We start from the raw sequence: 23,428 nt of genomic DNA, 5'->3' as shown, positions 1-23,428 counted from the left end.
GCAGTTTTATCTTCTGGTGCTGAAGAAAGTGAATGCTTAATTTGTAGTACTTCATCCCCTACTTTATAAGTTACTCCCCGTCGTTTCAAGTCATAATACAATTTTTGTTTTCTTTGTGCTACTTCTGTATTCTTTTTTGCTTCTTTTATTAGTTTTTCTATATCACCCATTTTAAATTCTGGGGCTCTTTGTTGCACATAAAATAGTTTATCTAACGGTGTTATAATCTTTCTGCCTAGAAATAACTCAGCAGGAGTTTTTCCCGTTGTATCATGTTTTGCGGTCCTAAGGGCGAAAGCAAATTCATTGACATAGTTATCCCAGCTTTTATGAAAATTTTTAACATAACTACGGATAATTTTCACTATATTTCTGTTGACCCGTTCCGCTATATTTGATTGCGGCCGATACGGGACCATTTTTAAATGACGTATGCCCAGTTTTTGGCACATGTCTTCAAATATATTACTTACAAATTGAGGACCATTATCCGATATAACTTTTAGGGGCGCCCCGTATTTTAAAATATATTTATTTAAAATAGAATCGGTAACTAATTTCGCGGAGGCTCGTTTTAAGGGAACAATTTCGGTCCATTTACTAAAATGATCAACTATAACAAGGAGATAGCGACTTTTGTTTAACTGACTTTTTGGGAAAGGGCCCAATAAATCGATACCGATTATTTCATTTGGAAATTCGGATTTAATACTATTTAGAAACCCGGCCGGGCGGAAATTAATATAATTAACGGCTTGACATGTTGGGCAGGACTGGACATACGCCCTTGTTAACTTTTGCAGTTCAGGAAAGTAGACTGCCTCGCGTACGCGTTGAGTAGTTTTTCGAATACCAGCATGAGAAGCTAAAGGGCTGTCATGGAGCTCTTGCAGGATATTTAATCTAAGACTAGCTGGGATAACAGGTCGAAATTCGTTGTTGGAATTCGTAGTTTTTGTATAAAATAATAGACCATCTATTAGTTCGTAATGGGCCGCCCTATTTCTTATCGCCACAATATCTTGGTGGCTAAAATTTTCAGGATCCTTCAAATACTCATAAATACTTCCAAACTCAGGATCCTTACCCAGTTCGGTTATTACAGTTTCTCGGGAATTTATTGTACACGCTGTCAGCATTGCAACTTTGACGGTATTACCCTGTTCGTCTAATTTAATTCGTGACAGGGCATCTGCTACGATATTTTCCTTTCCGGGGGTATGCTTGATTACCAGATTATATTCTTGCAGCTTGAGTGCCCATCTTATTAACCTTGGGGATAAATTTTTTCCAGAGTACAATCTAGTTACCGCCGCATGATCAGAATATACTGTTATCGGCGCCTTTCCAAAATAGACTCGGAACTTTTGCACTGCTAACAGAACTGCAAGTGCCTCTCTCTCGGTCGCGGAATAGTTTCTTTGTGTTTGATTTAAAGTTCGGCTAAAAAATGCTACTGGCTGCTGATTTTGCGAAAGTACCGCTCCTACCGCATAATCCGAAGCATCCGCTGAAATTTCTAAATTTTCATCCTTTTCAGGAAATTTCAACACAGGGGCTTGCGTTAATGCTTGTTTTAATTTTTCGAAAGCACTATTGGCTTCGGCCGTACACGAGAATCTTGCCTTTTTCCTTTTTAATTTTAACAATGGCTCAGCGATAGCCGCAAAATCTTTTATAAAGGACCTATAATATGAACAAAGTCCTAGAAAAGAAGAGAGCTTCTTTGCCGTGTTTGGAGTCGGATACTTTTGTACCGCGATTATTTTTGATTCATCTGTCTCGATCCCTTTTTGCGATATTTTGTAACCTAAATATTTTAATTCAGGGGCTGCAAATTTGCATTTTTCGACATTAACTTTTAGACCGGCCTCATTTAATAAAGAAAACACCTGTCTTAAATCCTGTACATGTTGGTCTAGATTATCACTAGTAATAATGATATCGTCTAAATAGATAAATGTGGACTTTCCGAGAACAGGTCTTAACACAATGTCCATGCATCGCTGAAATGTTGCTGGGGCGCCTGAAAGGCCAAACGGCATTCGCAAAAATGCATAAGTGCCAGACTTGGTTATAAAAGCAGTCTTAGGCACGTCCTCAGGCCTGATCCCTATTTGAAAATAACCATTCGTTAAGTCTAAAGTTGTCATAAATTTGGTTGATTTTATGTTCCTTAAAATTTCTTCTATAATCGGTAACGGATATACCGGATATTTCGTTATTGAATTTAATTTACGGTAATCAATAGCGAATCTCCACCTTTTTGGATGCTCCAAAGGATAATCATTATTTTTCTTACATAAAACCACCGGACTAGCATAACTACTTGAGATAGGCGTTACGATCTTTTTACGTAGCATATCGGTAATATGCCATTCTATAATTTTTTCCTTATTCTTATCATACCGGTATGGTTTTTGACGAACCGGCAATGCATCTCCGGTGTCAATACTATGGTTAGTAACCTGGGTAAATCCTGGAATATCACTAAATAAGGAAGCAAATTCACTTACCACTTGTCGGATTCTATCTTGCTCGTCATTAGGCAGGTGGTCGAGATTTACCCTTGGCGGTTCAACCTTTTCTACACGCACTGGTTTCATCGTCAGCTTAAGAGACGCTTCATTAAAATCCAGTGTAGCTTGTGCGTCTGAAAGAAAGTCTATTCCTAGTATTAAGTGTGCTTGCAAATTCTTTACTATAAAAAACATCACCTTTACTTGTTCGTCCTTGATACGGATGTACAAAGGTACTTTACCTACGCACTTACATTGTTCTCCTTGCGCCGCTAATACTGTTGTATTATCCGCATTATATATGCGGTATTTGCGAAAATACTTTCTAAAAAAGACTTCTGCCACACAGGAACACTGCGCGCCGGTATCCAGGAGTGCGGTGGCCGGGATATTATTTACCAAGACTTCAATCTTCGGAAGAGTTAAATTTTTCACCATTACTGTATTTAACTTGTAGGAAGAGGGGTTTTCGTGGCCTTCGTATTTCCGCACCCTCTCGTCAGCAGAAATCCGTTTTAGTTTAAATTATTTTTTCTTTCGGTGCTTTCCTTCTTTCTCCACTGGCCTTGAGACTTTTTTTCTGGGTTGCTATTGAACTGTCGACGTTTGCCGGCTGTTTTTGAATGCTCGGGTTTCCTTGCCCACTGATTCGCTTTTTCTCCGTAGCCATGTGCTTGAGTTTGCTGTAGTCTTGGCGTACCAAATTGGTTTCGCTGTTGATATTGGCGTCTTCTTTCGACGTCCGCCGTTCTTCTACTTTCAAACTGGATTGCTAGCTCAAATAATTTTTCCAGTGTAGTCGGATTTCTCAATTCAATAAAGTCTTGCACTTGGGGTAGTAACCTCGGCAAAATCACTTGAATTATTTCAGGATCCGGACGGTTTCCATACAAGAGCTTGAAAACGTGAATTTTTCTTAAAATAAACCTGGAGAGGTTTTCCATTCTTTGTTGATATATACTGAAAAGTTCTGTTTCTAATTTCGCACGATCCCTTACAACAGGGAAGGCTTTTAGTAGGGCAGTCTTGAAATTTTCGTAGGTATAGGTGGGACTTCCTGCTTGACCCAAGAGACTTCTGCCGATACATTTGAACCAGTTAAGCGCTTGGCCCCTCAAAGCGCTGGTAGCTAAGGTAACTTTTTGAAACTCGTGCACGGGGTAGAGCATGAAGTGGTCATCCAATTTTTCCAAAAAACTGGTTACCTGTGAGTTTCCATTAAACGTTGCTTCTGGTTTCATCGAAGCGCGCAGTGTCTGGACAATATACCCAAATCCTTCCAGGGCGGCAGCTGGCATTTCTGGATTCTGAGCTGTTTCTGCAGGCAGCACAGGTTCTTCTTGAAACTCGGCCATGGTTATTCTTCGTCGGGCGCCACTATCAGGTTCAATGTTTCTTCTTACCTTCTTCGGAAACATACAATGACCTGACTAGAACGGAGAGCTTACTAAAGCTATGTTCACTAATTGTAGTAAGTAGACAGGATACAGACGAAGGGTATACAAAACCCTTTATTTTTTTCTTTATATACAATGACTTCCGTACTTCGGAATACAATGACCCTCCACTCGGGGTCTAACTTAAAAGATATCAAAATAAAACTAAACTCTAATTTAACTTTAGAATAAGATTGGCCTTATAATAACAGGAAGCGTATGTAGCACAGAGACTGTGAACACTACAATACGTTTAATTTATCAAGAGGATTAAAACCTCTGGCCTGGAAGGCAAAGTAGCAACTGCGTAACTTCTAAGGTAAGCGGCCTGCTTCGAACTCACGGCTTCCTCTCCTCTGCTTGGCAAAAAGGCCACACTTAAATACTTGGCGTTCGCCAGACAACTTTGCATAAACTCCTTCACGCTTATAATTCTGGCCGGAAGTAGAAAATAAGAAGTGATAGTAAAGATTTAAAATAAAATAAACGTTAGTAAAACTTAAGATCCTTACAATAGTACCGATCAAATAATAAAATATTGGGTTAATTAACATAAATCTTACACATCCATACAGGAACTGAACAATGAAACTAAAAACACGTGCTTATTAGCCGTAATAGTTTACGGTGTACGTAAACTTTTAGAGATAGAGGTTGCAATGATTCTTTACGGGAACGGTCAGTACAAGTCTTTAAAGTCATTAAAGTATTTTTAGCTATTTTCTTTGCATAGCAGTCTTTATTTTACTTCATGATATTGGAGGAAGGACCTGTTTCCCACTTGCATGCTACAGCATAATTCCAGACAAGTTCGACGTGTTTGAGATTATGCTATTGATACTCTGAGGCTATGGAAGCTCTGAGGATATGTTCAAGCTCGCTTTCGTGTTCTTCATGAAGTGACAGGTGGAATAATGAAAACTGGTACTTTGCTGTCCTCATATAAGCAACTTTTCCGATATACAACGTTTATGAAACTGGTAGACAAGTCCTTCAAAATACAACGGTAACGCTTACCAGCAGTGTGACCACCAAATACAATAAGTGTTATCAGAGACTTTTGCGATTTCTAAACTAACAGTATTCCCCATCCATTTTTCTAACTGAATTTGTGACAATGTGGATTATAAGAATTTCTGAAAGAGCTTTTCCCACATAAACGTTTCCAAAAGTGGGAAAGGTTCATGAAGATGGATTAATCGCTGAATCATACTCTAGGCCGGCGCTAGATTTTTGCTGCCCATTGCAAACTACGTGACTCCGAACTTTGACTGCCTGGTTTCTTCCTAAATTGTAAAAATTTTACTGTCCCTAAATTATGCTGCCCGGTGCGGTTGCACGGGTTTCACCGGTTTTGGCACCCGCCCTAACGATGCATGTTTTGTACTGTGCACACCATTTTTTTTTTCTCCTTATACCATTAAAACCAGCGCTAGCATAAGCGAGTTCAGGAGAATTCTACAATTCAAATAATCACTATTAATGTTTCTTTATGCAAATGTTTTAGCATTCTAATATCTTTTCCAGAAAACTTCTTACCTCAGAAATTACTTCAAACGGATGAAAGTTTTCTCTTTTCTAGATGCAAATGCATAATTCTGGACACTGTAGCTCCGGATACGTCAGAAACATCTGCTGCCTTGACAAGATATACGCAAACTAAACGTGAATAAACCATTTGTTCTTCTTTTTACTCTAATCTCTTCTGTTTGGTCTCCTATAATTCTCGATAACTGAAGTCAGTACATCTAATACTGCCGAAAATTTGCGCTTGACACTGCTTCTATTAACAAAATTCGAAATTATTCAAGTTTCCTAAACGGAAGCGCACATGTTGGCTTGAAATTGAGTACTACGTTCACTAAGTATTTCAATTTAATCCTCCAACCCTTGTGTATGTGTATGCGTATATATATATATATATATATATATATATATATATATATATATATATATATATATATATATATATATATATATATATATATATACAGAGAGAGAGAGAATAAATATTTAAAAATATATAGCCTAATTTAAAATCAATTATTAAGATATAATAATAATACAAATCGTATGAAATAAGGTTTAATGAATTGATGGTTTCACGTTTTTCGTAATATGCTATTTTATAATTATTTTTTTTTCATAATTCGCTTAATTTTATGCAATTAAAAATGTAAAATAGTTTAGATATATACAATTATTATTTTTTCTTTATTTTCTAGATCAAAATAAGACGGGGGAATTAGCGGACAGCTCATGCAATGGCTTCAACAAGTAAGTTAATTCTTTAGAAAAGAATAATATTGCTTTAATAATTATTCTCTACTTTTTGTTATCAACTACTGATCAAAAGAATGACTATAATATGTGAAAAAAATGCAACAATATGTTTCACGTAATTATCTGCTGCGTTTTGAAAAAAAAAAAACGAAATTCTGAATGATACCTCAAAATTATTTCGGTTGCATTCCAGTGTACGCAATGAACATTCGCGCAGAATAATATAGAAGCAAGAGTGAAAGAACATAAGCGATCATTACAAATTTGAATTCGCGAAAATAGAGATAATTCGATCGCGGTGCGTAAAAAGACAGAAATTTCGAAATACCCCGAAAATTTGAAATTTCTAATGTCACCGAAAATTATCAGAACTTGGAAAAATGAATTTGTTAGAAGAGTTGCTTGTGTTCCTTTAAGAATTTGTGAAATATGGTAATTGAAAAATTGCAAAAAGAAACTGAGCTTCAAAATTATTTTTCTGTTATTTTCTTGTTTTAAAAAACAAAAAGGTCCCAAAGTGGTCTTTTCTGTTTTTAGTAAAGTGAACGAGTAGCTGAAGATTTATGAATAAATATCTAAGAAATTTAATTTTGGAGTAAATATTGGTATAGGTATTGCTTCGGCTGATGGATGGGACTTTTCATTGTTTTCCTTATGTGTAATATGTAATGAGTATACCAACCATTCCTCTTAAAGAGTCATCCAATAAGGCATCACTTCTTTTAGACAAAGCTTCTTCGCATACTTTGCCGTAATCCAATATGACCCATCCCTTAGTGACTCCAAAGATTAAAAAAAGTTATAATCTTTTGCATTTACTACATTGATACAAATTTATTCTAAGTGAAAATGAAATTCTTGCAGTTCTGTTCACATGAAGTGTTTTATCATGAGTAATAATTTTCTTGATGTATTTAGAGATTTGTTACAGATAAGCGTTTCATTAGGTTAGGTTATTTAAAATACGTCAAAGCGTACTAAATCTTTTTGAGTAAGGGAAGGTATGACTTTGTGGGAAATTGGATCATTTACAAATTACTAATGAAACAACCAGTACTCAGCCAGCTCGTTCCCCGGGATCTGAAATTTGCTCAAAATACCAGTATTCCGTGGTCTCAACCTCTCGGCCAGCAGTGGGCTCAAATGAACAAGTGAATCATAAGTGAATAAGTTCTTTTTGAACATAAGAAAAAAAAACTGTGTTAACTTTATTTATTAAATATCATGTTCTTTGCACTTAAACCATAAAATTCAGTTCAATAGCAATGTTGCAAAATAATTTTAAAATGAACCTATCTTTAAAATTTCCGATACACAGTTCGATGCGCTGGAGATAATGAGGTTCCCCCCCCCCCCCCCGTGGAGTGTTGCCATAGCTCACTTTGAAATCCTTGAGTTTGTTAATCAAAAATTCGTTTAAAGTTTTACAAAATAGGAATTCGATCATAAAACCAAATCCAAATTTCAAATTTGGGATTTCAGATACCCATGTTAGCAGTAGGATTACATCATTCAAAATTGGATGGCTCTAGATATTGTTTTATCACAATGCGAGAAATATATATACATTTATGCAGATTTTTTCATTATTTAATTTCTTCAAATGCAATGCAGGACTCTAACATTTGGTTGCAACAGTTTGAAAAGTGAACCGACATTTATAGGAGTTCGACGCAAAATTCCAAAACGAAAGTAATAGTCCTTCGGGAATCAAATCCCTTTGCACTAAAAAATCTAAATTTTAAATTTGGGCTTCCAGATGCCCATATTCGGGAAAGTACGTTATTCAAAAATGAATGACTCTAGGTACCGACGTTTTATCACAATGCGAGAAACATACATACATTTTATGCAGATTCTTCATTATTTAATTTCTTTAAATATAATACAGGACTGTAATATTTGGGGCAACAATTTCAAAAGTGAACCCACATTTAAAGTTTTCAACGCAAATTGCCAAAATGAAATTAATAACCTTTCTGCGCTAACGCCTTTTGGGCTAAAAACAGACACGTAATTTTACTTAGTTATATATATATATATATATGCATATAAACAATTTATTCGGATATATACCATTAATTCAGAAGACATTCAGATGCTGTAGAGTCATTAGGATTTTTTTGTAGCAGAGAAATGAAAAATGGGCAATGCCCTCCCCAGGATTCGAACCCGGACCTTTTCAATATGCGCCGAGTGTGCTACCGTTACCCCACGAAGGCATGCTGAAAGAAGGAAGAAAATAACTTACAAGGCTACGATTGTTGCACAATAATCATAAGTAAATTATAGATATAATGAATTTAAAAATTTTTGAAGTAAAAAAATTCTGTAAAAATCCTTCATTTATACGCGTACAAATTTGATTTTAATTAAAAAGCAATGGATGAGTCAATGTGAATGAAACATTTTTTTGCATGCCAGATGCTAGATGAAATAGTTATCTCCAGCTGATCAGCTCTTGATTTCACCAACAGATGGATCATAAACTGCATCTCATATATTTAATTTCATCTTATTAGTTTTTATTTAAATATTTACAGCAAACTATCACTCTTAGTCATAGGTTGTTGACAACTCTATTTTACAGCATAATACACTTTTTAGTTAATAATTTTGTTTATTAAATATTTTTAACGTATGTCTTACTTTTGTGTGAAATTCAGATGGCTATTTTTATTGGTTTTGTTTTACAAAATTTTAATTAAATCGTAAATTAAAAATATTTTACTTCATTCATTGTTTTATATGTCTTGTATCCATTAAACTCCACTTCGTTCCACAGTCTGGACGTCGGATCCTGTCAGTCTTCAGGTTACGGTGACTCTTCTCGTCGACAACGTACCGAAAGTCATTCCGATGAAAATCCGTGCTCCAGTGTCGACGTCAAATGTCTTGTGTGCATGGTAAGCACTCACTTCGGAATATAAAAGATTACCTAATTAATAAAAATGAAAGCATACGGAATTACCCACAATAAAATTTGTTTTAATAAAAATTAATAATTAAAAGTTTGCTTTATGATATGGGTCTTCAACCCGTGGCCCGCGGGTTGAAGACCCCTACCATATCATATACCCCTATCACCCCCAACCGCGGGCCACGGGTGGTCCGCTGAATGGCTGAATGTATTTTAGTGGCCTCCCACATTTGAATTTGAAGAAAAGTGGACAATTTTTTATGAAATTTTGATTTCAAGAAAAATTGCCTTATCAGCTTTTTGTCGTAAAAAATTACTTTCTTTTCTCTTATTCTTGATATTTAAAACATTTTATTGACATGCCTGTTATTATTTGAGATGAGAAATTTTCTGAAAATGACGAATTTTTCAAAAATTTCAGTTTATCTTATGTAACATGTGTTCCATCTGAACTTCAATTAGAATTTACAGCGTGACTCTGTAGTAAAATGAAAGTTTCTTGAAAATCCTACATTAATTAATTTTTATACGAAATACTTGACGGAAGGCAAGTAATTCGTAAACATGCAGTCTTCGTGTCTTTTATTTTTGGCAGTGCCTACATATGTGAACAGCATTTTAGTAAAATGAAAATTCTAAAATCAAAAACAAGAACACGGCTGAAATACAGACATTTGGAGGAAACTTTTACGAATTGCAACAACACAGATTAAGCCGGATATTGAAGCTTTAATCAAGCAAAAAATTTCACATTGAAACCAAAGTAACCACCCTCTCTCGCCAGTAATGCGAGTTTATTTATTTATTTATTTCATTGTAAACGCATTTTGTAATATCGTTCTGTACAGTCATCTTTATATCTTTTTTTTTTTTTTCCCATAGTTAAAAAAAAGTTGCAAAACATTTTAATTCCATTTCCGACTTTAGGATTGACTTTTTTGGAACCAATGTATACATATACAAATCTGTAACACTATCTCTTCGCTTAGAATCAATTATAGTCTTGTAAAAGAAACCTCTCCCCGTTTTTATATAAATTTTCTGACTGCACTATTTTTTTTTGACAGACACGTGGCCCGCGGATCTTTGTGAATTTATTAATGTGGCTCTCGGGCATGAAAGGTTGAAGACCCTTACTTTATGAGATTCTAATCAAGACAAAAAAAGCTTTTAAGAACAGTTTTAGGTCCAATGCAATAAACTACTGAACAGTTTATGAGTTTTTCTTGATCTGGAACTATTAACCCCATCAGACGGGAAGTGTACGTTTAAAGAAACTACAAACTTTGAAACGGTTTTAATAACCTTTTCCATTAAACAGAAATTAGAATATAAATGCATGTTCTTGTGTTAACAATATCAGCAACTCGGTATGAGGCAACTAAACAGAAATAATTAAATTCAAGTTAAAGAATGGAAGAGTAGTCAAAGACTGCACAATTTAAGCCTACTCTGAGGTGGCTCAATAATTCGAAGTGGAGCGTCAAAATCAATTTGTCGACAGCTAAATAACACAAAGCGGAATATGCAACTATTAAAGTTGGCAAGAACTAAACGTTATGTGCTCGCGGAATTCAGAAGCACGCTCATTTAAATAACTACCTAACTAATTTACATTCTGGTGACGAAATTGAAAGATGAAGTTATAGTAATGAATGACTACAGTTATAAATAACTGACTAATTTAAATAATAATCTTACAATTTGACCGTAAGAAGTATTGCATTTTTTTATGTACGATGCATTAAATTACGCATGGTTGGCCTTACCGAAGGTACATCGCTAGAAAAATACACTAGAAAAACACAACTGTTGTCTCAGCAAGAGCTGATGAAAAAATAGAACGAATGAACTGATGGAAAAATAGGATGGCACACTATTAATGTTAATTAGACAATGAAATATACAGTAAGACCCCGCTTAACGCGGGGGATACGTTCCATCAAAGTAGAGCGTAATGCGAAACAGCGCTAAACGAAGCTATCTTTACATGTAAATATTGGGGTTAGGGGAAGATGGCTAGGAAATTGGTTAGGTATTAAATTTAAAAAGTATGTTTTTTTAATAAAAATAAAACCAAACATTTATTTCTTAAAGCCCAAATTAATACCACATTATTATTTCTTGCAAAAATAAAAACAAAATATAAATAACAAAACGAATATTCTTAAAAAAAAACAAATAAAATTCTCAGTCAGTCATATTTAGCTAGCCTTCCGCGTTTTCAGTGTTCTGCCTTTTTGTGACAAAAGTATCTAATGTTGTTTGCCTTTTCCTTTTGCGTTGTTCTCTTAAAAGTTCTTCACAAACGGATAGAGCATCTCTAACACCACGCCTTACTTTTGAGTTCCTGTCAAAATTCGGATCATTTTCAATGAATTGATCCATTATTTCAGTTATGGTAGACAAACTCCTTTTTACAAACGCCATCGAAAGTTCATTTTGCTCTTCTTCTGAATCACTGCTGTCAACATTTTTGTTTTCTTCTTGTTCAGTTAATTCCTTGAGCTCATCATTAGAAAGACTAGCCGCTGCTTCTTGAATTATTTCTTCGACATCTTCCACATTTACCCCTTCAAAATATGTCTGTACAATACCGCACCAAACAAGAAATACAAGTACACTCTTTCGGATATGTATTTGAAACCTATCGCTGCATAATATTTCGGGGAATCCCCGTATGCTGCGAGCGATTTCGTGGAATCCCCGGGTTGAAATAAAAGAGCGCTAAACAGAAACAGCGCTAAACGAAACAGCGTTAAGCGGGGTCTTACTGTATATGCATATGGCCATTAATGATGTTGAATCATAAATGTTGAATGTTTTATAAAAACAGTTGATATAATATGTTGTAAATGAATGTTTTATAAACTGGTTCATAAAAACTGTTGATGGTCATCATGGTTTGTACAGTAGTTAGTGGGGCTAGCTGTCATATTGCTGGCCCAAATTTGAATCCTGCAGAAGGCACGGGTATTTGTAAATGCATTGTGTTTGCGGCATGGTGCACTTAAAATACCATCTAGCTGAAAATCTTCGAGAGAAGTTAGCGGTAGAGAAACAGGGTTAGGAGACTCCTGGATTCTGTCCATCGGAGTGTGCTCACTCAGAATTTCTTCTTCTTTAGAACTATAAACTAATTTGAAACTCTGTAAGTCATAAGCGAATTCTCGCTACATCTTTAAAATTGTACAGAGACGTGCAAGGGGTGTAAAAGACACATTTATTAAACTCAGTAATTCTACAGAAAGCACTGTTTGTGCTGACAGTGTCAGCCAGAATTTATGGCATAAGTCAAAAATAATTAATTCAAAATTTAACTAAGTTGTAAATTAGCCAAAGGATACATAGAAAGAATACGAGCAAGTTGACTCGAACCTAACGCCGGTGTAATGGCAAGAATAACGCCGCAGACAATTGCTAATGTTATGGTAAGAATAACGCAAGGCAGTTGCTTGGGAAATTGTGAGACAACAGCATTGCATGAAGGAATAAAAAATATTTCATTAGAGTTTCCTACAACTTTCTTTGCTTCCAGTACTGAAATTTTTTGGCAGCATATTTTCCACTGAATATTTACCTTTGCTTCGTAGTTGAATTTCTCATCAATTTCAAGATACTCATACTGTTAGTATAAAAACTCTCGAACTCAGAAACTTTAGCAATAATCGCCAGAGAATTTAACTGACATATTCTGAATTAAAGCCGCTGAAACTAAATTTTTGAGGTAAAAAATATCAGAATTTTTTCTTCAGTAAGAAAATGTGTATATAGAAGTAGTAAACATTATCACACTTACATCATGTTCGTTGAAATCATTAGTGAATAATGATAAATGCAATATTTATAAATATGTAAATAAGTGCTCATTATTATCATCGCTTTCTGCAAATAATCGTATTCGAAGCAGAATTTTTTTTCCGAAATCCTAATTTAGTTTTGAGCTCATTTATCATATTAATTTGAAAATTAAATTAAAAATATAAATAAATGTTCTAACTATTCGAATTATTATGATGCAAATATATTCAAACTTTATGTGTCTTTTTTACAGGAATCCTATAAAAAACCTGTCGTATCAGTATGTTGCTGGCACGTACACTGTGAGACCTGTTGGTTGAAATCTTTAGTAAGTACTTCTTTGAGTGTCCTTTCGTCGTAATTTCATCTCTGTTGAACTGAAAATAAAATTTATCTGCGATGTATAAGCTGTACAATACAAACACGGCATGCCACAAACGAGCATCCAACTATGTTATTCTGCGAAGTCATCTGTTAGAAAAGGGCACATCTGCGAAGTGGTGGTGCCATTTTCTTCCATACTATAAGGTCAGAGCAGCTAATATAATATAAGCAGATAATATAAGCAGCTAATACATAGCTGCACTTGTTCCCCAGATTTTAGTCAGAAGTATTAGGTACGTGGTGATTTTTACTTCTTTCCTGACCATAATGCACCTGTCTACCACTTATTACTTCCTTCCTTGTACGAAGTAAAAAGGAAGCATTGTAATCGTGAAAAGTTTCAGACATCATATTTCAACTCAAATATTTATTTTCACCGCTATCGAATGCAATTTAACGATGTTTTGGTATGACATCCGTATATAAGGGCAGGTTAAGGGACTCTTTTCCCTTCAAAAAAATTATAAAACTGCTTCAAAATGAATTCTGAAGAGAATTTTTCGTGGCGTCTGTGCGTACGTACGTATCTCGCATAACTCAAAAACGAGTAGCCTCAGAACGTTCAAATTTTGTATGTAGGACTGATATAACACTAAATTAGACCTAAATTTAACACTAAATATTAGAATTTGAGCATTATAACTTAAATTTTGATAATTAAAATGGTAACCAAATTTTAATCTAACATTTTTTATGTGTGAATATTTAACACAAATAGTCAATAAGTTGTGCAAATGGCAAAAAGTATATATTTTTTAATATTTCTACTGAGAATTTGAAAAATAATCATTGTAAAATATAGTGCTGGTACTAAGGTTTTTTTATTTTTTGTTTAGATGGTACGAGTTAGTCAAAAGGTTAAGAACCGCTGCTGTAGTGCATTTTAAATAAGTGTTCCGACATTTTATTTTATTTTCAGCGTTATGTAAGTGATGGTGTATACCTACATTATTTCCTTCTTTCTTTTAAAAACTCCTAATAGCAAAATTTTCTTTCTCATATTGTCTAGAATGTTGCTTGCTTAGAGGTGTTGCTTATGTCCTGCTTACAGTTACCAGCATTTATTTCAGATTTTAAATTTTACTTGCAGTTTTTCCAATAACTTACTTTATTTCGGAATCATTCCTGGTGTATTCCCATTCCCAGATAAAATTCTCGAAGCGCTTTACTGCATTTAGATACTATATTTCGATTGTTTGGAAATACGCCGAACTTTTGAATGTTTAAAAAAAAAAAAAAAAAAAAAAAAAAGAGAATGCCTGGAAAAATATATTTGGATAATTGCCAGTTCTACGTCACTTTACTTTCTTACTCAGTCAACTGTTCCAAAACACTCAGAAGAACAGAGATTTAAAAAAAGAAGAGAAAAAAGTCATATTCGCGGAGGAAGAAAAAACTTTGTGAAAGACGAAAAAACGACGCATTTTAGCTTTCTGCTCGAATTGTTATGATAAATGGCTGCGGCGTGGTAATGGGTTATACAGGATTTAAATTTATTCACGCTTAATCACTCTCATGGTGTCGACAGTACCCCCGTATTTTCATCCCCTCCACTTTCTAGCGTTAATTAATTAATGTAAATTTTAATCTGTTGACGGCTAAAAGACTCGTCTAAATGAACTCATTAAAAATCTACCCTTTCCTTACTCACTACTTGTTGCTCGGGTCATCAGGGTTGCTATCATTTTTTCTTTTACATCTTTTGAATAAAAATGATGGAAAAACTCGCCAAAATGGCGTTAATCCCGAAATTGGCGAATTTTTTAAAATCCTAATCGAGATTATTTTATATTTTAATTTATAAAATAACTAACTACTGAAATATATTTAATTAATTGGTTTAACCCAATAAGCCGCTAATTTTAAATATAAGGAGTCTTTCTCAAACCAGCCAGATGTATTTACAAATAATATGCCCTCCAATAGGCGCTCGACTCCACCAGCGGATCAACGACTATAGCTCGAAATACTGGTAGTTCAGTACCCACGGACTGATTGCAATAGATTCTTTTATTTATTTATTTTCGCTTTGTATAACGTAAATGAGAGCTAGTTTCGTTTTGGAAAACCAAAACGAGTGTATTTCTTCTTCAAGCAGCAATAATTTCTGAAATTTTGCAGTATATATATTTTAAATCAGAGCTAAGGCAAGAGCATGCACATTTAAAACAATTACGATGATCTAAATGACTTTTATAACGAGATTGACTATACACCAACAAACTGCTTTATTGCTAAATATAAATAAAGCAATAGCTGTGTTGTCTGATTACTATATTTCAATCACTTATGCTTTAAAAATGGCGAGGAAATTTTAAGTTTAATTTAAAGAAATGTTTCACTTTCTAAAAGTAAGAAAACTACACCTCCTTTTTAAATATATTTTTACCGCTTCCCATTTCATACATATTATTTATATATTTCTCCCAGTACCCGTTTTTTATTTTTTTCTTTAAATTTTCGATTGAAATTAGCTATTATTGATGAAATATAATCATTTTATCCAGGTGTTGGGGCTTGCGATGCAAGAGGCGCTTGCCTATATATAAATTTAAAATTGTGTAAAAGGAATCAATATTTTTTAACTTACTCGTTCAGCAAAATCTTTATCAATTTCTTTAAATATACAGCTTTGTACAGCATCATCGATTTTATTTAGGATCAGGAATTCAATACAAAACTAGTTGCGTGTTTTCGCATCTTCTCTTTTTCTGAGACCCCCCAGCGGCCGAGCGGTAAAGTCGCTGAACACTGGTAGTTCGGTCCGAGGTTCGAATCCCGCGAACGGTCTGGATGCATGGGCGTTTTCGTGGTTTTCCCCATGTGTAACGTGTATACGAGCCAGTTTCCCTTAGAAAGTCCTCCACGAAGACATCCCTTCCCTTAGGCACATAGCCCTAGTATGCTTTGCCATAATTAAATAAACTAACCAAACCTCTCTCTTTCTGACTCTGCATGCTATCTATATACCAACATTATTAATGAAATAATATATTTCACGAGGGTAAAGGGAAAAGATTTATCTCTTCTTTTGTGTTCCAATGTGAGATGGTTGGCCAATCTGCATGCGGAGTCCACATCACATTCAAGCTGGAAGAAATTAGTGTTCGTTATTGAATACCGAATTCAGCTCGATTTATATTTATTGCATTAAAATGAATTCCTAAAATATTGTTATTTACTTAAAACTGTACGCATTACCCATTTCTGTTATGTATTTTATTACAGTAAATAATAAAATTAAACACACAAAACGTATCATTAAAGTTTTACATTTATAATTTATGTTAAATTCATGATTTTAATGAACAAAATTTGGACAGATTCCTCTCTTACAGAACGAGAATTTAGTAACCAAGTCTAGTACTCAACTTTTTTTCAGTTAATTTACATACTTGCAGAGCATGCCAGTCAACATATCAGCTATGTTGATGTCAATTAAAAGTCTTTTATTACGCTGTATTTTCATATTATGTAGAACAGCGAAATTTCATATTATGTAGAAAGTTAAAAATAAATACATAATTATAAATAAAATTTTGCACCGTCTAAGAACAGAACTGCAAATAAATCGGATAATTAGATTATCAGGCATCTGGAATCTGGATAATAGAAGTTTTGTGTAAATTGGAAATCTTATTTTTTTCCCTCTTATTTCTTGTTAGACATCCACTATTTCCGTTTTCTCTTGTTATGAAGAATAGCTTTCATTATTGTTATTAAAGTTATTATAAAAGCAAATTTCAAGTAAGAAAATTTCATTTGTTCTTAACTGGCGAGAAGGCGCCAGATGTGACAACACTTCGTACATTCAGGTATGTTAATTACGAAACGCCACTTGAAGCAAATGATGTTGTTAATGTTGTTTACTTCAATCTGCGGTATTATTTATTTTTTCGTGTTGTTTTGAATTTTTGATTTATGTCGTTTTAAAGCCGAGTAGACCGAGCGAAATGAAATATTCGGGACATATTTTTTTGCCTTTAAAATTAAAGAGGAACGGGTAAAGGTAAACAAAATGTTAAAAATGTTCCAAATAAGTTTCATTTTGCCAGAAAGAAATTTTTGTAAAACTATATATCATCCTCGTCAACTCAAGAAAAAAAATTAAAATAACTCAGCTGCGTAAATAAGTTTGCAGTTAAAGGGTTAATATGAAGAAAATGAAGTCAAACGTGTAGTGAGGAATGACAAAAATTTTAAATTTACTAAAGCTATTCTGTATAATGTTTGTTCTTTTGGAAGTAAAGTATTAAATTTGTAACGAAGAATTTAAACTTTGTTCTCTTTTTTCCCTTGCTTTTATGAGGTTTAAAATGAAAGACATTGTTACCTTTATTTCTCTTTAAATGCTAATCTTAAGTTGAGCAAATGGTAAACATTATTATGAATCTTGCATTTTTACTTCGAATTAATTCTGTAATTCACGATCGTATTTTTTGTAGTTTTTTAATTAGGTAATTTTATACTATTCACTGTCGTTCCTGTTTCGATTTCTCCTTATTATTTATGCTAAATATTTGAATGCCAAAGTGGTGTTGATTTTTATTAAATGAAATGGACAGTTTTCACTGAAAAAAATGAATTCTTAGTACATCGCTTAGCGAATCCATTTCCTTCGAAACCCGTTTTGCTTGAGCAAAACGTATTTTGTCAAAAATTGTACATTAAAATTATTCTAAAAAAATGTTTAGTTTCAGAGAGTTTAGAAAAAATAAAAAAAAAGTTGCGTTTTCAAGTAAATTACAAGCACACAACAAAAACTCATTAAAGAATTTTTAGTGGATTTATAATATTGTATTACGAACAAAAGGTTCTTTCTTGAATTTTCAATCAAACTATTAAGTATAAAAAAAATAAAAATCTGATGCGGGCACCGCATGACTTCCTTCTACGGCCTATTGAATTATATGCATTTTTTGCTGAATTCCATTGAAACTTATTTCTTCGAATTTCATTAGAGATATACTTCTCATTCAATAAATTCAGTTCTCACTTTGTGGCAAAGGAAAAATACATAAAAACTCAAAACATCTTCATTAAAAGTTTGAAATTGCGGAAAAACATAAAAACAAACCCAAATGCAGTTAAAATCAAGTAAAAAATTACAATTAAAATCACTTTTAAGGCAAAAAATGTTCAATTTATTAACAAAAAAACAAAACAAAAAAAAAACAAAAAAAAAAAAAACTGAGCTCACCAAGCGGGTAACAGAATAGGTATAATATCTATGGAGAGAGAGAATGTGGGTACATATATATGCAATTACATGAGTCCAATCTAGAAAATTTCAACGTTCCTAGGCTACTAGTCTTTGAGTTATACGAGATGCATTTCACATATCTACGTACGTAAGTATAGGTGACATGAAAAAAATCTCTTCTGAATCCATTTTGAAACAATTTTATAATCCGTTTTGGGAAAAGAGTCCCTTATTCTATCCTTAAGTACAGATGCCGCCCAAAAACATCGTTAAATTACATTCGATCGTGGTCAAAATGGATATTTTCATTGAAATATGATACCCTGAATTTTTCGTGATTACAACACTTCCTTTACTTCATACAAGGAAGTAAAAAGAGAGAAAAAATACCAAGTAAATATGGTATATCATTAACTTAGAAGCCAAACAACAAAATATCAGAATTATATTTTCAAATTTTCACAGAACTAATTTTGATGGTTTTACCGAACTATCATCCTCAGCTGCAAAAGCGGAGATGAATGAGATAAGATATAATGATTAGATAAGATAAGATAAGAAGGCTTTGACAGGAGATAAGCTACTTGCGCCATCTGTTGATGAAACCAAAACTAAAACATAATTTCTTTAAAGGCTGAAGGCAAAGATGGATTGGAATTAGGGTCGTTAACTAGAAAAGAAAGATTTTTTTGAATGTGAAATGCCTCTAGAAAATGGAGTTCACCAATGGAAGATGTTTTTTGAATTATTTTGGCAGCAGAAAAATTGAAAGTGTGATTTTCGGACCAACAATGTTGGGCAAGAGAAGAGTCATTTTCCACCTTTTTTTTTTCCTTTTTTTTAACATATTCCTCATGTTGCTTAATGCGAAATTTTAAGGCTTTCTTAGTTTGGACAATGTAAATTAAACCACACTGGCAAGGAATCCTGTAAATACCCCCAGAAATTTGTATCCGGAATACGTGCAACTTTATAGCTAATTGATGAAAAGTAGGGAATTTTTCGGCGTGTTATTGTATCTTAATTATGGTATATCATATTCACAGATATATGTCAATTAACACTGAAATAGAAATATTGGGCTGAATTATTTAATCAAGATAAAATACATATCTACCTATATTCTATCTATATTTATATATTTTGGTGCGGTTGATTGCAACCAAAAAGGGAGGTGCGCAACTGCATATTATATAGTTTGTCAGAATTACTGTCCTATATACAAAGTTTCAACGTCTAAGACTAATCGTTTTTGAGTTATGTGAGATACATACGTACGTACGTATAGACGCCCCGAAAAGATCTCTTCTGAAATCTATTTTACAATCCTTTTTGGGAAAAGAAGTTATTTATTCTGTCCGTACATACAGATGTCACGCAAAAGCATCGTTCAAATGAATTCAAACTCTGTCAAAATGGATATTTTCGTTGAAATATGGTACCCGAAATTTGTCGCGATTGCAATACTACCTTTATTTCGTATGATGAAGTAAAAATTTACATTTATCAATATTGTCACTTACCTAGAATGAAAATGAAATTTAGGGCCCCCCACAAAATGCAATTATTTAAATGAAATAATACATACATATAAGATATATATATATATATATATATACAACTACATGTTACAGCACTACACGTTTAAAATAGTGTACTTATTCTTTATTATAAGGTATTCTTAATTGATAATCAGTTTATATTTTCCTGATTAAACGATTTGAAATCCTTAACTGGGAAATATAGTTCCAGAAAAAGAATTTGATTCGGGTATCTTCTATTAGAAACTATTTGTATATAGCAGAAATAATAGAAATGATTAATTACAAAATTAGCATTTGCGAGATCTTTTTTAAATTAAAGAAACTGAAGCAAAATTTATGAGGAAAAGCAGTATTACTCTAAAATTTTAAGTTCGCTTTCAATTGTTTTTAAAAAATCATGAAAAGAAAACTGAGTATGACTGAAGTATTATATGTTACGAAGTTTTTATGAATTGACAAGGAAGCATTAAATCAATGGAAAAATCCTGCTTTATTTAATCCTGCTTTATTGATCTGCTTTTTATTATCCTGCTTTATTGATTTTATGACTTAGTTTTAAAGAAACACTCTACGGATTTCGAAGAACAGAAACAGGAGTTCCGTTTTCTGCAAGGGGAAATAATATTTTGCCAGATGAAGATACAAAAATAATCAACAAACTAATGTAACAAAACAATGTAGCACCCGAAAATACCATGTTTTTCATGAATTTGACTAACAACTAAAAATGAAAAACCTCGAATTTATAGAGGTAAGGAGAGAGAAGTTTGTCAGAATTACTGTAATCCCAAAATTCAACTAATTTCCAACAGCTGCTAAATTTGACGATATTTTTTAAGTTTTGCCATCTTATTGTCAAGTTTAGAAAATCTCGCTTTGAATTTATTTATAAAATCTTGAGATCCGGTGTCTTATTTCTACCAAACTTATTTGTAACTACAAGCGGATATATACACAGGATTTCGTGACCTAAAACATAATAAAATAATTATTCTTTTTAAAATAAAACAAATGTACCCTAATTTAAAACAACGTAAAATAAAAAAATGAAAATTTTTTAACAAAAGTACGCAAATCCAAAATAACACAAAATTTGAATTAGTTTTAACAATTTAAATATTTACACGATATAAAGCAAATACTCTCAATAACCTAAATATTTTGCAATAATTTGAAACTAAGCTAAAGTTAATTTACTTTCATTCCTAGAATTAAAATAACATACAGAATTTTAATATCCTTATAAAAATACTTTATAATAATAATACTCTTTCGTGGGTTAACTTCATGAAAGCTTCTCAGCCAAAGCTAGCTTACTGTTGGAAAAATGATATTACAGGAGCATTTACGTGAGCATTTCCAAGCCGTGACTCTTAACCTTTCCTATGCTATATAAATATACTTAGAAAATGTTTGATAGTGTCCACATTGCCATTAGGTGTGATAGAATTTCCCAGGAATTGCAAAAGTGACATTATAAAGAAAAGCCCTGGAGAAAAAGGTACACGGCACACACGCACACACACACACAAAAGGGGGCTGTTCCATATCTTCCGTTCTACTGGCCGATTGACAAAATTCAAATTGCGTTTTTCATGCTTCGAAAGCGCGACTTAGGGTATATATTAGATTTATATATAGCATTGTTCTAACATAGGTATTTTGATACAAAATCGGACTTTTTCTGAAATAAGATACCATTTTTTTTCCATATTTCGATTCTACGACTGAAATTATGCCTAGATATTAAATTTAAGCAGGTTAAAAATGCTTATGGTATTTGCTATGAATTCAGCATGTCCCTCTAATTACAGAAAATTCTTTAAAAGTTTCAATTAATTAATAATGAACTTTTCCTTTACTTTTCAGGGAAACAAAAGGGTATGCCCTCAGTGTGATACAATTACATCTCCTGGTGATCTGCGGCGAATTCATCTCTAATGAACATGAACATGTGATGATATTGATTTAAAGTTCTTGTTATGAAAATATGAAATAAATGTTTTAAGACTATTCATCTTGCACCAGATAAGCACGCATACTTGACAAGTATTTGAAATGTGTTCTCCTGTTGATCGCAAAGTAAAACTGCTGTATTTAAGATGAAACAGCCAAGATTTGAAATGTTTATGAATGTAATGGAAAATTAATATCTCTATTCCCTTTGTTGAAATTATTATAGGTGTTGTTTTAATACACCATTCATTATCGTAAACTATAACATGTGAACTAATTTGACTGAAAATTACTCCTGAATTTAATGTTGGTGCGTTAAAAGATGAAGTATATTTATGCTTGAGTAGGTTAATTTATTTTTTTAGTATGTCGTATAAGAAGAAGCTTGTTCGCTACTAACAATTTTCACAAATTATTTTAAATAAAAAGATGTCTTTAAATTATATTTTCAATGTAAGTTTTCATTTTATTCTACAAAAATCTAGAAAAAAATTCATCTTTGATATATCAAAAGTTTTACCAACAGGAATTTTTATTATTTTTATTTTAATTAATTTTAACTTTAGAAACTATCTTCAAAGTAATCCTTCCAAATTTTTAGATTATTGGTTATGTTAGGGTATTAAGTATTTTGCTATTCCCGCGGCCTGGCAAATATCTAATTTCCAGATGATTGCTTCGCGAGGTGAAGTTAAATCTTTAATTTACCTTTCAAATTATAACTGCTTAACAAACTGAGTGGTTTCAAACTGAATAGTTATTTAATGTTTAAATATTTATTTTATAATCCATTCTGACATAATGTACAGTGTACTGAAATGATAACTAATTTGGAATTATTTAAATCACAAATAATAAATTTGTTTGTATATTTTAAATCCAATTAAAATCGTCATATTATAATTTATATTAGATAAACAATTTTGTTCTTAAGATAAAACATTAAAAGAACTTTCGTTCAGAATGATGCAGGAGTCAAGTGTTTACAACTATATAAAGACGTTAATCATTTTTATTCGTTCTTTGTGTAAATACTATCTCCTTGTTCAAAGTTATTGATAACATAAATATGACGTTGAGAAATGCTGTAATTAGTGTAATATACTTTATGTAGATTTCAGTGTAAAAAGTTAAAAATATGTTGCAGAAAATAAATCATTACATTAGAAGAACTGTGTACGCACTTTTTTATACCATCCATACATATTCATATTTCTCGTTCAGGCTCACAATAATTACACATAATATGTTCTGCTGTATTTAAGAATTTTTATGCGCTATACAGGCATATGTGAAGCATTTCTAAAATAACAACGAATTGCTACGAATGAGTCTTCATTTTTAGAACCGTAATTGATTAGAAAATTTGATTCAGAATAATT

General features: G+C 32.8%; 1 protein-coding gene across 2 annotated transcripts in view; it reads left to right on the top strand.

Annotated features, from left to right (window-relative positions):
• The window catches only part of LOC118187533 (uncharacterized), a 136,159-nt gene extending 112,941 nt beyond the window's left edge, over positions 1-23,218 (top strand). For both annotated transcript variants that reach the window (XM_035357773.2, XM_035357774.2), the window contains exons 11-14: positions 6,181-6,232; positions 9,024-9,144; positions 13,213-13,287; positions 21,960-23,218. In XM_035357773.2, coding sequence (XP_035213664.1) covers positions 6,181-6,232; positions 9,024-9,144; positions 13,213-13,287; positions 21,960-22,031 — 320 coding nt within the window. In that variant the 3' untranslated portion in view covers positions 22,032-23,218. The remainder of the gene's footprint in view (positions 1-6,180; positions 6,233-9,023; positions 9,145-13,212; positions 13,288-21,959) is intronic.
• The last annotated feature ends 210 nt before the right edge of the window (positions 23,219-23,428 follow it).

The sequence above is a fragment of the Stegodyphus dumicola genome, chromosome 4, assembly GCF_044657685.1.
Source record: "Stegodyphus dumicola isolate Sdum_Otavi_A_Nest chromosome 4, ASM4465768v1".
Classification (NCBI taxonomy): domain Eukaryota; kingdom Metazoa; phylum Arthropoda; class Arachnida; order Araneae; family Eresidae; genus Stegodyphus; species Stegodyphus dumicola.
The sequence above is the reverse complement of the archived record's forward strand: the minus strand, read 5'-3'. Positions and strand labels throughout refer to the sequence as shown.